Source organism: Canis lupus, chromosome 2 (assembly GCF_003254725.2).
Source record: "Canis lupus dingo isolate Sandy chromosome 2, ASM325472v2, whole genome shotgun sequence".
NCBI lineage: Eukaryota > Metazoa > Chordata > Mammalia > Carnivora > Canidae > Canis > Canis lupus.
In genome coordinates, this window is record NC_064244.1 from 44,469,865 (window position 1) to 44,488,596 (window position 18,732).

Below are 18,732 nucleotides of genomic sequence, written 5' to 3' on the forward strand. Positions count from 1 at the left end.
AGAAATGAATATATGACCGTATGAATAAAAATCAGAAGAATGACAGTTCCTTGGCTCATAAACACGAATGTGAAATTGAGCCTCTCAAAAACAAAGTCATTTGAAAGACCCAGTGAGATACTGCATGATGTGTATATGAAGTGATCAAATGTTCAGGCTGGAGTCTTGTTCGCTCTGCAAACTTTATGCTTAATGCGTCACCTGTGATTTTTCCACAGATGCATTGTGCTTGTCACACATAGGACTTATCTCCATGCCCCGCTCCCTCTCTCGGTCTCCTTGGCGGAAGAACTCCTCCATTATGCGGTCAGTCCACTGGCGATACAGCTGGAGAGGCTTTGTGGGGTTGCTCAGGTCTGCACAGTGCACCATATTCTGAAGGACCTATTAAAATAGACCAATGCTTTATTCAGCTGCTTCTTCTTCCCCCCCCCCCCCCTTTTTTTTTTTTTTTTACTAGAAATTCACAGTGGGTGACTGTGACACTTAAAAATACATGTAGTGTAAGATTCCTTCCCAACAGCTCAACTATGATGTGTCTGTGTATGGTTCACACTTGTATTAATAGCCCCAGATAATGTCACTTCCACTGTACCTACATATCATGAGAAACTGTTTATGTGTGCCCATGGCTGATTAAATTCAAGCTGCTTAAGTATTGGCTTTGTGAGACATTGAGGGTTTTTTTTAAATGCATATGCAAATGAAAAGACAAAGAGATTTTTACTTGGTTAATTCTCACGACTAAGAATTTGGTTAAAAAATTCTGCTTATAATTACTAACATTATAAGCTGGAAGAAAGGAAACAAATCTTATCAAAGTTATACACAGACATATGTGTACACAAACACAGAACAAATTCAAATGATGCTTTACCTGAATCCTATCAGAATAATTATCCAGAAGAAGAACTCCAGAACTTGTCACTTTCTTAGTTTCAACCATAGTCTTCAAATCAGCCAGTAGATTCATGTGTTTTGACATGTCTGTTGCAAGAACCTTAAAAGAGTATTTCCGTAAATAACAAAGTCCAGGAGAAAGTCAGAATTTGCACATGAAAATGTTAACCCAAAACATGAATGAAATGGACGAACACTAAGGCATCTAATAACAGTAGTGAATGGAATTCTGTACTGCTCCTTCAGTCCGTCTCCTGTGCTTTGCTGTAGATTTTCTTGAAGCCCAGAGAAACATGTGCAATATACAGAAGGTCAGCAACCAGCAAACACTTGAAAAACGGGGACGATATCCCCACAGATAAGAAATCAGGCACATGTTCTGAAGTTTTTTTCCAGTCCTTAGACTAGAAAGTGGTACCTGGATTATGACCAAGTACTTCAACATTGCTCACAGAATACTTGAGAAACAGAATATTCTGGTTAATTTTCTGATCCAAGACAGATGATTTCTGCCTTTGTATGTACAAAGCTTAACAGTAAGTTTTTGATAACCAGAGGTTTGACTGTATCTTGTAACCACTGGGAATAATATGCATAAAGGAAAGTCATGGGTGTTTGTTAACAGCACTGTCTATTGACATAAACTTATTTTCCATTTTTGCTAGTGGAAAAAAATCCATTTGAACTAACTGCTTCTGTTAGTATTTCTCCCTGCCTGCCACCAGCCTGGAGAAATTCAGGTAATAAAACTAGAATGATGGTGGCAAGCTGTCACTATTCTTAACTCCAAACTGCTAGAAGGAGACAACCTATTACAGAACCTCACTGCCAGCAGCATGGGCAGCATCTTGAATGGAAGGGGCAACGTTAAGTTCTGAAACATGAGGTTCTCTTCCTGATACTCATCTCATTCTTAATCTTTAAAAAACCACTTGCACCACAACTCTCTTTCTTGCTTTATCAGCTACTTACGATGTCAATGACCATCTTCCTTAATGATTGTCTTTGCTTTTTGGTCAAATTCTGGAAAATATCACAGTTTTCTTCCTGAAGCAACTTAAAGCCCACGGCCAAATGATGGTTTTCCAAGACAGAAGAATCATTGTACATCAAGGCAAGTTCAGAGTCTTGAAAGAAAGGAGACAGAAGATAAGCAAAGCCATTTTTTCCTGAGTTTATGTCATTCTTCATATTCTGAGATACCTTGGTTTTAAGAGGAAATGCCCCCTCGACATCTCTGTTCACCTTACCATTACATGACACGACCCAGGAGGGAATACACTAGCTGCTGAATCTTGGGAGTGAATTCTAATGCTACTGACATGCAACAAGTCATTTCACTTCTGGACCTCAGCTGCCTCTTTTCTAAAGTGGAAGAAGAATTGGGCCAGATGTTCTTGAATGTCCCCTTTATATCTGCCACAGGTAGCTCCACAGGCAGTAGAACATGACATCATTTTTAACATCTGTAACATGTCAACAGCATAAGGTGGACCTCCTTCCCAACATTTTATAGAATATAAGGATGTGATTTAGGATTATACTCAAGAATAGTTTGGAACAAATGAACAAAGTTAGATTTGTTCACGCTGCTCTTGCTCATTTTCTTCCATAGCATAGCTTTGGAAGTTGAAGTTTTACTCATTTTTTCATGTTCTTTACAAGTATCACGGCAGTCACTATATACAGATATATTGTTCTTCCCACCTGTACACTCATGACTTCAAGTAGGTGTTCAGCTGCCTACATAACTCCATGGTGAAGATTCTGTTGCTCCCTATGACTGTCCCAGACCTCTGTATTTTAGGCAGTAAGATCCTGCCTCTTTCCTGCTTCCTGTAAACAGGAGATCCAACTCTATAAGGTAGTCATTAAAAAAAAAATTGGTGCTTTATTCTTTATCCACTTAGGTCACTATAAAAACCCAAAGCACATATATTTGACTAATGCATGGGAAATATACATTCATTTTCAAGAAAGTATTATCCAATGCTACTCAATGACTATTTTAAAGGAACTAGGAAGGAGAAGAAAGGTTCAAGTCTTAGTTCTACTGTGAAATCCTGTGAATTTACCAGTAGTATAGAAATAGGAATTTACACATCTAAATATTTGCTCTCAAACTACAAGAACAGAGTGGTCTAGAGTACTAAGGAGTGAGTACAGGTATTTACAGCCTCTTTGGGGAGGATAAAACAGTGGTGTTCATTTATTCATTCAGAAAGTATTTGGTCAAGTCTGACTTTTGGTCTCTGAAGGCTTCTAACTGTGAACATTTATCTATAGATGGTTAAACATACAGAAATAAAAATAACACTACATCTTAGGATCTTAGCATCTGGTATTATTGTTTCTATAGTAGAATCTTATTAAATACATATTGGAAGGCAAATGTCTTCTCACAGGTCAAAAAATGCCCAGTTAAACTCTAGGGTTTTTGTAAGGCCATAAATCTGCATATAGACAGGGGGCCTTAATACATGAACTGACTCAGGCTTACAAAAACACAGACTGGTTTATATACCTCATGAAGAAAGAAGAAAGCAAATAAGGCTGTGGAGCCTGCAGAAAAACAAGGTGAGGAGTTGCTACTTCAAGGAGGAGGGTGATCTGTGGCACGGATACTATAACAGAGTCTCAATTCTTTTTTTTTTTTTTTTTTAAGCTTTTATTCATTCATGAGAGAGACACAGAGAGAGGCAGACATAGGCAGAGGGAGAAGCAGGCTCCCTGCAGGGAACCTGATGCAGGACTCGATCCCAGGACCTAGGGATCACACTCTGAGCCAAAGGCAGACGCTCAACCACTGAGCCACCCAGGTGCCCCCAAAGAATCTCAATTCTCATCAATGGAAGGATGCCCCTGCACACACAGGGTGGTCTGAGAGCCCTGAGCATGCCTCCCTTGGGAAGCTGTTGGCTCCTGACATTTACTAAGAATCCAGACTGGCCAGAAAGGTGATGAAAAGATTGCTTATGAGTGGGTCTCCTTTGCCTCTCTTAGTTTTGGGGCTGTTAACAGGAAGATGGTGAAGAACACTGATTTTTAAATGAACACATGGTAGCATTTAAGCAATTGAATATCAAGGTAGTCACTGAACTTTCTACTCTTCTTTGGGGCTGAAGGCATGTGGACACAAAACTACGGGAGGTAAGATTCTGCATTTCCGGGAAATTTTTCTCCAAATGTGCTACCGCAGCACTTCTACTGAGTCCTTGAGGGTACAGAAATCATCAGAAAGTTGCCTTCATACTCTGTTCTAAGGTACAGTAGCACAGAGGTGGAGAGAGGGTGTGGGGTGAGAAAGAGTTTATAGAACATTTCTGTTGAAACCTGTTCGTCTTCAAGGCCCAGTATAAGTCACTGCTTGCATGAAGCCCTTCATGATTACCACAGGCAGAAGTGCTCACTTTCTGCTGCAAAGTCCTTTATACTCTGTACCACTGATTTGGTACTGATCACATTCCACCTGATTTGTCATGGTCTCTGTATACGTCCTTAACAATCTCTTCCAAAGATCTCCCAACCCACTGAGAGACTTAAGACCACCCTATTATAAAATGAAAAGTTATTCACGTAATGTGCATGGTTGTCTGGTTTCTCCTTGAAATGGGAAAGGGAAGTGGTAGTTGTACTATCTAGTTGCCAAGGACAAAGATTAAAACGGGCTCACTGCCTCAATCCATTATCTCCCTATGCCAATAACCTGCCTTACTTTTCTCCACCAAACTAGTCCCAGCTGATACTCATGTGTTACAGTCTATTCTCTTCCAGCATAATGCAAGCTCTTCAGAGCCAGGCCATTATCTTGCTCACCCATATATTCCTAATGCCTAGAACACTGTTTGGCACAGAGTAGGCTCTCAATATTTTTTTGTTGAATAAAATGACAATCTCTGTAGTATTTCTATATAATCACATTTGATAAAAATGAATTTATTCATATTTTGAAAGTGTAAGATTTATGCAGAAAAATAACATTCTATATATAGTCCACAGATGCAGCTATGGAAAGCTTATTTTAAAATGAGACTAGAGAAATCAAGCAGTGTGTATACTGGTAGCTAAATCCAGCTCTACTTTAATATAGTGAAATGTCTCTGCTCTTGGAAATCAGAGCTGTATGCTTTGAACACATGACCAATGTGAGTAAATCTTTTTCCCTAAAATTTAGGCATCTTTGCTATAAACAAAAATTACTTGGTTTCCAAGTAAAATTTAATACTATATATACTCTGTACTTTTGACAGTGCTTTATTGTTTTGAATAATATTGCTGTGAAGTCAAATGCTCTTTCTTATGATAAATACTCTCCCTTTATGATGCTTTTTTATGGGTTTATTTACATGTACTGTCCTTGAAAAAGACTTACACAGCTTCCTACCCTGGAATTTCAACTTCTTAAAATCCTATTCAGGTTCCCCTCCTCCCCCCAAATAACTCACAAAACTTAACCAACTCTGCCCAGTAGAAATTATGTCTCTGTTTTCAAAACCTCCAGCATGCTTACCATGAATAACATAATACCAATCATCTGGCACCTACCTACAAGTGGAACAGGTAATGGAAAGTACTATCACAACTAAGAAGCTAAGCTGTGCCTAGAGTGGGAAGTAGCCTGGTGAGCTCCAGAACCCTTCTACCAGAGGGGGCCATGCCCTCTCACTGCACCTCTACAGCCTCCTTAAAATAGGACAGGTGACCTCTCAACTTTGGGTTTGTAAATGTGATTACTGGAAGTCTTTAGACTTCTCTCTTAAAAGAAACAGATTCAACCTTCGGCTTTGGACAAGTTGGCAGGACCAGCTCCGAGGTAAAAGAGCTGAGAGTGTGTGCTAAACCTAATCACTGAGACTCAATCCATGAAAAAAAAACAGAAAACATACCTTAAATGTCTATAAAGAAAAGGGGGAGGGGTTGCTGCCAAAAAAAATAATAACATAAAAAATTTTGATATGGTATTTCACAATGCTATTTGTTACTAGTTTACAAGTTCTGAGAGGGACTTCTTTAGAGAATGCTGTTAAGTTAAAACTTCCTTATGTCACTGGTTACTCATTAACCTCTTCGGTGTCCTGAAATAAAATGCCTGCCTGCCGACATGACCCCTAGTCAAAAGCGAACCAAGGCAGTGATTTCTCATAATGACCAGGGGCCCTGATCAACCCTGGGATACTTTCCTGTATCAGGTGAATGATGCTGATTCACTCTCTCAGGAATAACACAGCCTTCTCACACCCCACCCTCAAGAAAACATTAGCAATCCAAAGCTGCTCTGGGAACAGTTAACTTCCCAACGTTGCTGAGGTCTCAGAGAAAGGAGATCATCAAACTATCACTGAATAACAAAAGTACTTCCAGAAGCTGGATGAATTACCCTTCCACCTCAGGCAGGTCATCAGCAAAATGACCTTCAACAGATGCCGGAAGCCACTGTCACTGAATTTATAATTATCCCCTAAATTTGTTCATCATCTATCTCAGACAGACTCAAACTTTGGAGAGCATCAGATTCATTTTTGGATAGAGGCCTTGCTAGCTTAAATTTCAGACTCCATGGGTACACTAATGCCTGCCATAGTCCAGCGCCAGCCTAAATCCATCTGACCTTAGGGGGTTCACAAGAGAGAATCATAGATCAGGTTCTCATTTTTCTTAAAAAAAAAAAAAAAAGACTATGAGAGTACTTGGAAATAGTGACTTATTGTGAGTTATTTTAATCTATCCTCTAATCACAATTGTAATGTTACAGTAAGAGAACACACAATACTGTATAGAGAGTAAAATGCAAAGATAACACACCAGTCTTTATTTCTGGTGTTAATTTAAAGAAAAAAAAATGTGCACTTTTTTTTAAGGCAGACATTAAAACAAAATTTTAATATATTTCTTAAAAACTTGTAAAATTAGGAACATAACAAGACATGCATAAGAATCAAAATAATAAATTAGGTCAGGTTTAGGAAAAGTGCATACAGCACACTGTACTATATGACCTCTCTACTCTTCTCAGGTCCACCCTAAGCCCTGATACTGTAAACTCCTACAGTTGCATCTGATGTATATAAATATTTACGTGTTAATATTTAGTAGTGCCTAGATGACTCTTGAAAGCACCCCATTATAGGTTCTCATAAGATAGCTGGAACATTGTGATGTTAGCCTCTGTCCAATCCTGGGTAAATAAGTTCATAAATCAAACTTCTAAAATGTACTTGAGTAACCACACCTCTCAGGAAATCCATGACTTTCCCAACCTCCTACATATAAAATGAGTCACTAAGGTGCATTTTGTTATAGAATAGTCCAGAGGCGACTGAGATATAAAAAATGGATGTAAATAATATTAGAGATCTAAGTTAAACCTCTCTAAGTGATGCTACATTTAAATTGCCTCTTTAAATCTGGCTATAGCAAAGTACTGAGAATAAAAGGGGAATGAAAAGACACTGCAGAGTTTGACTTCTTTAGTCACTAGAAGGCTGTTATCCACAAATGCATAGCAAAAAAGGGCAGATTTTTAATAGATATAAGAAATTCTTTAGCAGGGTGCCTGGGTGGCTCAGTCAGTTGAGCATCTGCCTTTGGCTTGGGTCATGATCTCAGGGTCCTGGGATCCAGCCCTCCTGAAACGGGCTCCCTGATTGGTGGGGAGTCTGCTTCTCCCTCTCCCTCTGCCCCTTCACTTCTCTCTCTTGCTGTCTCTCAAATAAATAAATAAAATCTAAAAAAAATAATTTAACAACTTTGCATTTGTTTTTTTTTGTATGTAAATGTGAATTTATAACATTAATCTGCCATAGTGGGAGGAAATTAAATAAGAGTACATTTAAATCATTTACCAATTAACTTCAAGTATCAAAAGAATAGAAATTCTGTAAAATTAAAACCTCTGCAAAGGCATAGCTCAAGCACTGCCTAAACATTCTCTGAAGCTGTGTGTCAGAGAATGCTCCAAATTAAACAATCTCTACCACTCCTATTTCCAAATTCAGTAATGTCTTTTTTTAAATAAAGATTTTATTTATTTATTTGAGAGAGAGAGTAGGCAAGCACATGCATAAGTTGAGGGGTGGGTCTGGAATGGGGGTAAGGAGAAGCAGACTCTTCCCTGAGCAAGGAGCCTGAGGCTCCATCCCAAAACCCTGAGATCATGACCTGAGGTCAAAGGCAGTTGCTTAACTGACTGAGCCACCCAGGTGCCCAGTGCTGACTTATTTGATGAAATGTCTTGGGTATGAAAAAATTTTATAGTTAAAAATATTTAAATAGGGATCCCTGGGTGGCACAGCGGTTTAGCGCCTGCCTTTGGCCCAGGGCGCGATCCTGGAGACCCTGGATCGAATCCCAGGTCGGGCTCCAGGTGCATGGAGCCTGCTTCTCCCTCTGCCTATGTCTCTGCCTCTCTCTCTCTCTCTCTGTGACTATCATAAATAAATAAAAAAAATTTAAAAAAAATATTTAAATAAAAGAGAAATCAAAAGAGATAACCAAAGAGATGTTCCTATTGCCCTCAACAGAAGATGCAAAAAGGAAAGAACAGACCTGGGCATGGTGGTATAGGAGGAAAGAGTAATCATAGCCTCTGAAGAAGATTAAATGACAACCTCCCACAAAGTGAGGAAGTTTTAACATTAATTCTGATAACTCTTCCTGTTTTTATTTAAAACTTTAGGGACAATATAACTATCTAAATCTTTCTGCAAACTTTCACTTTTGATTACCCATGTCTACTAACATATTATTTCTAAAGAAGTACTGGAATACATATTTTTCAAACAACATAATCCTCATGGGATAGAATGATAATTTTCAGAGCTAGGTTATATTAACAAACACTATCAATAAAATGTGCATTTACATGTCCCAAAAGAACATTACGGATCTGGAAACACCCATATTTATAAAGATTCTTAGTCATTCTAAAACTTACAAAGGAAAAATTTTTTTTTTTTAAATTATTTTTATTTATTTATGTTAGTCACAGAGAGAGAGAGAGAGAGGCAGAGACACAGGCAGAGGGAGAAGCAGGCTCCATACACCGGGAGCCCGACGTGGGATTCGATTCCGGGTCTCCAGGATCGCGCCCTGGGCCAAAGGCAGCCGCTAAACCGCTGCGCCACCCATGAATCCCGGAAAAATTTTCTTGCAAAAATAAACAAACTTCACTCACTTGTATTGATCAGAAACTGATTTGACACACCAGGATGATCTACATCATGTATTGCACTGGCAAAAATTGCTGCAAGAATCTCCAAATCTGTAAACACAGCCTGTAAAATCAGACAATATATATAACATTATTATTCTGTAATAATACAATGAAAGATATATACAAATGCAAAATTACTTCCTAGAATTTGTTGGAAAACAAAATGAAGCTTCAAAATATTTAATAGTTTATTTTACAAGTATTTAAGATGTTTAAGGATGTCCTGAAAATGTACATAAAATTAATGACATGACCAATTATTTTTCTTCATTCAAACCAGGGACTGTCAATCTTAGTAGAATTGATATTTGGGGCCAGATTGTTCTTTGTTGTGGGAGGCTATCCTGTGCACCATAGTATTGGGATCCCTGGCCTGAAGCATGAGATGTCAGAAGAATCTGTCTCCAAGCTGTGACAGATGACGATGTCTTGGAGGGGGGGGGGGGGGGGAATGTCAAGGCAGTCAAAGCAGGAGGAAAGGGGAGGAACCACCCCCAGCTGAGAATCACTCATTCAGATGATGAGGTATTAATACAATTTTATAATGAAAACAATCTGAACTATAAAATATATTAGCAAGAGAATCTTTCCCCCAAATGATTAAGGAAATATTAATCGATAATAAATATTAATCAATAAATTGATTAATAAATATTTAATGGAACATCTTAAAATCTAAAATTAATCTGTTTCTTTTTTGAAAAATTATATGAAAAATATCACAGCACTGTCTATATTTTATATGTAATATCATCCTTTGAACTATAAATGCAAAAGGCAGTGAAACCATGAATTTTCTGCTCTGCACACACCCTTCAGTATAAAAGTTTAAGAAACGCTTGTGAGTAGCAGCAGGTTAGTGGTCTAAAAGTTTTAGAAATCAGATTTACCTCCAAGGCAGGTGTAGATAACAGCACATGTGTTGACTGGACCACATCTGCAGCATGAATATTGTTGTGGTAGGCCACATCAGCATGGTAATGGTCTTCCAGGGTCATAAGGTATGTAATTAAAGTGTCTACTGGAATTTTAAATGTTTTTAACAAATCCCGTTCCTATAGGAAAGGAAATCCTTTTAACATTTTGCTTTCACATAAAAAACATTTTCCACAGAGTGTGTTAACAGAAAAATCACACCAGTGTCACTTATGGATAACCCAGAAATAGAAATAGCACTCTTGGGAGTGTCTAGCAAGGGAAATGGAACCCTTTGAGAATATCTAGGGACTTTGGGAGACAAAGCCAGGATAGGATGGTCCTTCTGGGGCACCACATTGCTTTCCTCAAGATGAACTCAGGAATGAGCTGCCAACTATAAAAGTGTCTGTGTCTCATAATCGTGAAGGCAGTTTCAGTCCAACACCATTGACTTAGCTAATGGATCACACCATGTGAAACTAAACATTTTCTCTAGGGCTAGAATATGCCATGCCAGTCACAAGGTGTCTACAGCCTCAACTTCTCATTTGTATCCTAAACCTGAGCTGGAGCAAAAGCTCAACAAGAGCAGAAGAAGAGATAGAAGAGAGCAATACAAAAAATAGCAATTGAAGAAAATATATTCTAAGGTTAGTTAGCAAGAGGCTTATTCATTTTTAAGCTAGTACCACTCTATGCAAATCAGAGTCATGTAGATGATTTTTAAATTCTTTTTTAAATGGATTGCTTCAATTTTCTCACAGGACTTCTTCTTAAATGGGAAAAAAATAACAAAATTGGTTTAGCTGTATTTGACCCACACTCCAACCTTTGTTATCATCTATCTGTCCCTTGGTAAAGGGGAAAATAAGAAAAAAGTATCAAAATAAGCAAAAGAGGATGAATAGTAAAGAAGATAAAACACAAATACATTTCATAGACGAGACATTACGTCATCATATAAAGGAAAGGTGATAGAACTTTACCACATTACCTGAAAAATAGTATGCATGATAACAGTCAAAGGCCGGTTACCAGACAGCTCTGCTATTCTGAAAACATGAAGACCCCATTTGTTCACATCTTCTAGTTCCTGGCGTTAGAGAAAGATTGAAAGAATTAGGAGGCAGAAGTAGAATATAACCAGTGAACACAGTTATTTAAACATTACTGACTTTAATAGAGTGTTAGGTTTAAAAAAAAGATTCAATTTGAGTGTAATGGATGTACCCTGTAAATACAGGCAAACTTTTAGGTAAACTCAATTAAATGCACTGAAAACTGAATAGTATCGCTTGACCTTATTATGCCTTTGACAATACAACATACTTAAATACTTGACTATCAATCTCAAAGTATTTCTTCAATACATAAAATCTATTTACAAAACCTTAACTATTCTCCGAAAACCCAAAAGATAGAAGACTTCTAACTCTTTAAGGTCAATCAAATGGAGCTACAAAAAAAAGTAATGAACACATACACAAACTGTCTAAATTCACATATTAATAAAACCGAAATAATTTGTAAAGAGCTTTATAAAGTACTTTGCTACCTTGTAAAAAAAAAACAAAAAGACCCCACAAATTGATGAACTAGTCCTTCTACTTAAAAGAGAAAGAATCAAAACTCATTAAAAAGCTTCCCAATATATTATGATCATGATCCTTAAAATCATCTTACCTTGGCAAGGACATCCTCTTGTTCAGTTTTAACCCCAAACCTCGGGATGCTTGAATTCGTCAAACTGGAGCTATGCATCAACTTCTTGACCCCACTGATCTGAGACATTGGCCTTTTCTTTTTCTCCTTTTCCTTCTGAGTTGGAGAAGGAATTTCTACTTCATGCTGCTTATCTGAAGAAATATAGAAAAGTTTCTACATTTACTGTGAAGTCAACCTGAGTTGTTACTTTTAAATCATAACGTCAACAACCAGACAGGTTTTAATCAATCACTATATGCTCCAGAAAATGTTTCCAAGTAACACTTCTTCTAGAAAAGTATTTACAAGTTGATGTGGGCTTATTATGATACCTTCCAACACAAAATTGAGCAAATAAATCCCACTGCAAAATAATTAACATCAAATGTGTCAGGGGTTACTACTTGGATGGAATGTCTTAATTTTTTTTGGAAGACTTATGATAGATTCAGAAAAAGCAAAACATATTGGCTATTTCCACTGTTCATCAACTGTCTCTGTTTGAAATTCATTTGGTGGCTTAGAAACTGCTCTTGCCAACTAAGGATCCCAGTTTTTAAACCTATTTTCAAAAAGGAAGGAACTTCATATACAAGTATCATAAAAATAGCACTGGGTGAACCTAATGGCTTACTGAAGTGGGTCTAATGTAAGAACACAAACAATACATTTGAATGACTTACATTGTTTCTACAATTTTGTATTTTCCATACACTATAGTGAGATAATGGTTATGATATAACAAGGGGAGCACATGAAATCTCCAGTATCATCTGGTAAGTAACTGTCAGATTCAATTGTTGTTTTCAAGTAAAAGACATAAGACACCTCAGTATATTCATCAACTATTTCAAGGCAGTGAATTCCTAACTCATCCTTGCACAAGCATGTGTTCAATAAATGTCTCTTTGGCGAAAGTACTAGTTACGTATTAGAGCAATATTGTTTTGAAAGTAAATTCAAACCAAGGATACGTTCACATTATTGACTTTCACTAAATGAATGTTCATTCTGTGGATAGGGAGTGGGTGGTGTCCCAGTACACTACACTGTCAACTATTAACACCAGCATGCTTTTCTTTAGTGGTTGTATTATATCTGCCTCAGTCTACCAGGCGTGGTGTTCATCAGACTATAACTCATTGATGGCAGGGACCATTTGTAATTTACCATTACGAAATGCCCAGCAAAGTCTGGAATTTAACAAGAATTTGTTAAATGAATGCATAGATCTAAAACATTTTATGGTTTAGTGCTTTGGAAAAACTGGCAACCTACAACTTTAATCCAGGGAATCCCTAACACCCTGAATAAAGCTAAAAGATAAAAAATGTACTTTGTTCCCTTAGAGTCCAAAGTTTAGAGGCTTAGACACTCAAATTATCAACAGGATGAATGAAAACAAATGGTTTCCAAAATGAGCTGGTGCCCCAATCTACCTGGGGTGCCCCAAAAACAAATTCAAAAAGAAAACTTTAAAATTGCATTTAAATTATTATTCTCACCTAAGAATGTATTTGATATATACTCTGACACTTGATTTCCAGACCGACTCATTTCCGAGAGATGGGTGAGTTCCCGATTAAGCATCCTTTTAAACTGAAAAACAGAAAAATAAAATGAAGTAACTTAAGAGGAAAATACAAGTGAGGTAACATAACAATACTGTAAGATACAGAAAACATGCCCATGAATTTTTAAATTGTCCTGACAGTTTAGATCAGTGACATCAAACAGAACTTTCTACAATGTTGGAAAGTTCTAGAATCTGAGCTGTCTGTTACTGTAGCCACTAGACACATGTGGCTATCAAACACTTGAAATGTGGCTAATGAAAATGACGAGCTGAATTTTAAGTTTTATTTAATTTCATTTTAAATTTAAATAGCCACATGTGGCTGGTGGCTACTATATTGCACAACACAGATTTAGACACTCAATGACATTAATTAAGAAGAAAAAAAGGAATAAAAAATTAAAGTATATTATTAGTATTTAGAGAAGGAAAAAAACCCTAATTTATAGGCACACAATATATGTGCTGCCACACAATAGAACACTATGTATCAATTAATTTGTCATTTGCAGAAATGAATATGTATACTGGTCAGAGGTTAAAATGTTGTTTGTTACCCCAAAGCAAAAATGAATACATTTATTTAAGTACTCTTTCAGAACAATGAAAGTAAAATATTTGAATAGATACTATATAATTTTTCCTTTTTAAAGTTTTTTTCCAAATAGAAGGTATAAGATTTTTTGTTTCTCAGCATCCATGGGATTTAGCAATCCATTTCTCTCAAGTCACATAAATACACAACAGGTCAATTTTCAATACTCAACTTCATTACTTCACAATTTATTTTACCATGCCATGGTGCCCATTTTATCCTAAGAAACACTGGGATTGGGATCCCTGGGTGGCACAGCGGGTTGGCGCCTGCCTTTGGCCTAGGGCATGATCCTGGAGACCCAGGATCGATTCCCACATCGGGCTCCCGGTGCATGGAGCCTGCTTCTCTCTGCCTGTGTCTCTGCCTCTCTTTCTCTCTCTGTGACTATCATAAATAAATAAAAATTAAAAAAAATATTTAAAAAAAAACAAAAAACAAAAAAACACTGGGATTATCTCATAACCAAAACATGGCATTACCCAAATCCAAGATTCTCCAAGACTTTGTTTTTCCATCCATCACCTGTTTCTTACCATGTTTTCTTGATTCCCAAAATAGCCAAAATGGTCCTTTAAGTAAGTCTTAATATTTCTCTTAATATACAGAAACAGTATTTTTTCCTGTTACATAGATTACTATTAGATACTTGATCAAAAAAAGTCAAATACATTTTACTCTAATGTTCAGTAGCGTTTAGAATTTTAAATTTCACCATAAATTCTCATTTAAGTCTGGGGAAAAGAGAGTAGTGAATTTACCATTAAGTAATGTTTGAAATATAATTTCTAACTCAGTATTTAATTATTAGTTTATTAGATTTTAAGAAAAAATCCTACTTCTCTGGATAATTCATACCAAGGTGTCTTAACTCAAGATAATTTGGCAAATCACTTCCAAAGTCAATCTTCTCGACCATTTAGATTAGGTATAGGAATTTATCACAAAGTACTGAAGGGGATCAATAAAAACATTTCAACAGACTGCTGGATATAAGAAATGTGCATTAGCATTCTCCTGCAGCCAAAACTGAAGAACTGGCCATAAGCAATAATAATTTTTCTGGCTGCTAATTTATAGGTCTAGGGAGCTTATTCTCACTCAAACTCACGACATAAAATTCATTTTTTTAATTCATGTTTTTCAATAACTTTTCTCTGATTATAAAATGCATACACGATACAGAAAATCTTGAAAGCTATATAGAAAAAAATAGAAATCATGAAATTCCCAATGCTCAGAGTAACCATTGATAATTACCTATATTTCCATCTATGTCTTTTTTCCCACCATGTTTGTATGTATTTTAAATTGGCATCATGCAGTATAAAAAACACAGGCTGCTGCTTCTTTTCATTCAGTATTATACAATATGATCAGCTGGGAAAAATTTGGGCCTCCTAAGAATACTTATGAAGACATTTATAATAGTGTTCAAAACACCTTCTGTCCATTTTTCATAGTTATATTGAGTTAAGTTACAAGCTATTAAGCAACTAAATGAGCTAATAGAAAGTATCTTGTATTTTGCCTGGCACATAGCAGGTGCTTAATATTGAGTTCCTTTTCTCTCCCAGTTCCCTGGGCCTTTTATAGGGATAGCTGATTTTTATCATTGCAGGACAAATTGATGGAAGATCTGACTATAGTTATGCCCACACACACACACAAAATATATATACGTGTGTGTGTGTGTGTGTGTGTGTGTATCTAGCTCCACTACCCATTCCAAAAAATAATTTAGGATATTATTCACACAGGAGATGATAGCCATCCTTCAAAATTATAACAATAAAATATATGTGTATATAACAAGAATACAATGAGCAAGGCCCAAAAGTAAGTAAATCCTTAACAAATGAAATTTACTCTTGGAAAAATCTACTCTTTAGGCAAAATGAGATCAAAAGACACTCTGCTAAACATTTAAAACATATATTGAGTGAAATATCTCTGCAACCTGAAATTGTCCTATGAACTAAAAGAACTGCCTGGTCATGACAAAAATGTGTTTTGGGGAGGGCGGGGCATGCTCCGCAAGGCTTTCAGTCACTCCTAGCCCCTTGTCAGTCTATATATATAGCAGCTGCTGTCCATCTGCCCTCCATGCATTTATCTCCATGTAACTAAAAAATGATATAAGCTTGAAGGATAGGGGAGGGTGCAATTGGAAAAGTTAGATAGGGACCCAGTTTTACCATAAAACTACCTTCTAGCTTGGAAGCAATCTATTATGTGGAATATGTGTCATATGCTCAGCAGAAAAATTGCATGGTACCTGCAGATATGCAACACGAATTCTTGGATTCTCTGGAATAATATAAACACCCAGTCAATATACAGATAACTGAGGCAAAAAAAAAAAAATGCAATGAAAGGAAATCTATTCTACAAACTGAGAAATTACAGGTTGCACATGTACTGAATATAACTGTCCATATACATATATCCCAGACTACCCTTATGCTTTTGTTCAAAACCCAGAAGTGTGGGGTGGAGAAACCCTTCAGTGCACACCCATATCCCTGCCAAGGTTTGTCAGGTGCTCTAAGAAAGGCAACATTTCCTCTTAACATGATTAGAAGGGACAGTATTTTAAGCAGTCCTCTTTCTTCCCAAGGAAAAGGGTGTGGGAGATTTCTTAAAGACAATTTTCAAAGAGTCAATTAAGTGATAACATAAGAGCATTTTTCAAAAGGAATTAAAATTGCTTCCCTTTCTTGCTGTTGATATAAAACTTCCAGGGAAGCTAAAATAATAACCACAAAAATTATGATCGGTGCTTTCTCAACTGGTCTTACAGTATGATTTTGGGAGTGTAGAGCTGGCTGTGCTAAAGAACAAGACACTAAAACAATTCAATAATCATTTAAAAATGTAAGTGTGGAGTTTCTCTCATTTAAGGTAACTACATATCATTTATTAGGATAACTTTACCAAATTATGAGAGGAAAATGATTAGAAAAGGTAATAAAATGTTTTTCCTAGAACACTGAACAGTCCTCAATTTACAGGTTTAGAAGAGATAAAATACAGAATTATTTAAGGAAAAAAAACCGGTTGCAAGATACAGAACAATTTAATTGAGCATTTAGATATCTTAAAAGGTGACCTCTAAATACTTTGTTGATGAATTATTCTGATAGTTTTTGGTCTAAATAGTATGAAATAATATATGGGATTATTGTGCCAACAATGAAAAAATGGGAATATTTAAGTCAATGCTTTCAAATCCTTTGTTCTCATTATGCATCAGAATGTCTGCGTGCACCATGTGAAGCATAAAGGAAAGTGAAAATGCAGTTGAAATAAATTCTGTATTTCCCTTTTTAATCTCCCATTTTCCAATTTATGTTCTACATTTAATGAAGCAAAATTAAATAATAAAATAAAATAAGAATATTCTTATATATAATCGCTGTATGCCAATATCCTAGGTACATTTTACATTCTCCTAGTATACACTTTAGAAGGTGGTAAAGGTCAAACATTAAGAAAACGCTTACCCCCCACCTCATCCCTGACCCTGGTCAATATTCTGCTAAAAATCATTTGAATATGCTACACTGTGATATATCACAAGTTTAGTAGATATCAGCATGAAAAGCCAAAATACATTGGCTGTATAAAAATAAATCTGTCAAAATGCCCTTCTTAGGTGTTTTTAGCAGTATATTATTACAACATAAACAAGGTTGATCAGCAAAAATTTTCCTCAAAAATATAAGCTCTCTAATTCCTTATTTAGATTCTTGGAAGTGTTGTTCATAGTCATAATACAAATATGAAGCCCTTCAAAAACATATCAAATATGAGCTGCTAAAAACCAAGAGATGAGTTCTAGCGAGATTATGGGGTTTTCACTTATTACTTTCTATACTTTTCTGTACTAAAAAAAAAAAAAAAAATCTTTTAAGCCAAAAGTGGCTAACAAAATTCAAATAATGGGAGTCTGAATATTTCAGAAACAACTAAAAAAATCTGGGCCATCCATCAATTTAAAAGTGGGGAATCATGACTCCTTGGACGATGAAAACTGAAATAAGTTTTCTTAGAATGCGAGAAAATCTCACAGCAAATAGGTTTATTTTCCTCTAAAAAGAAATAAAGAAATGAAAAATATTTCAGTCTGAGACTCCTTAAAGTAACATAAAAGGATTCTTAAAAATTATGTATTTTGATTGGCTCAAATGTTCCAGAATAGATTTTAAGTTCTGAAGTGATGCTTCATTTAGGACTGAAAAAGGTTTCTCTACCCATTTCTATTACAGAGATCAGATCCTGAAGCTAGTATTTCCATGAGGCATGCAAGAGGATGCCAACAGAACAGAATCTTAGGAAATTCAGTGTGTATCACTTCATTTCCTGACATTAACAAAAGTAGCAGTATCATCTGAACTTATAGATTTCTTCCAGTTTTACAAAAAGATAATCAAGTTTTCATTTTAATAATATATCACTTAAATAGTTAAGTAATGTCAATTTTTAATGTCATCTAGAGCTTTATATCCTAAGATGAAAAAAAAATACTCATCAGGTTAAAGTGGTATAGATTTTTTCAGAGTTAAAATTAATTTTCAAAAACTTTAAGTGCTACATATATACTGGAACCCATACACCAGTGCAAGTGGTTATTTCCAATTATTTTGTTTGATTACCTTGATATTTAAAAGCACAACTCAAATCTATACCCCATGACAAAGAGAAGAACCACTGCACATTGAAAAGCTATTTTAACATGCAAATTACAACTAATGAAAGTCATACAATTTCTCCTTATCCTGACCACTGAAAACATGTATTTCTTCTGTAGCTCACATCTAAGAA

At 36.1% G+C, this 18,732-nt stretch overlaps 1 protein-coding gene across 30 annotated transcripts in view; it reads right to left on the reverse strand.

Moving 5' to 3' along the window:
• PDE4D (phosphodiesterase 4D) overlaps window positions 1–18,732 on the reverse strand; it is a 1,438,885-nt gene that overhangs the window by 5,417 nt on the left and 1,414,736 nt on the right. For all 30 annotated transcript variants that reach the window (XM_049097700.1, XM_025448312.3, XM_025448311.3 and 27 more), the window contains 8 exons: window positions 13,240–13,333; window positions 11,714–11,886; window positions 11,025–11,123; window positions 10,003–10,167; window positions 9,074–9,173; window positions 1,873–2,027; window positions 878–1,000; window positions 202–384 (listed from right to left, as the gene is read on the reverse strand). In XM_049097700.1, coding sequence (XP_048953657.1) covers window positions 202–384; window positions 878–1,000; window positions 1,873–2,027; window positions 9,074–9,173; window positions 10,003–10,167; window positions 11,025–11,123; window positions 11,714–11,886; window positions 13,240–13,333 — 1,092 coding nt within the window. The remainder of the gene's footprint in view (window positions 1–201; window positions 385–877; window positions 1,001–1,872; window positions 2,028–9,073; window positions 9,174–10,002; window positions 10,168–11,024; window positions 11,124–11,713; window positions 11,887–13,239; window positions 13,334–18,732) is intronic.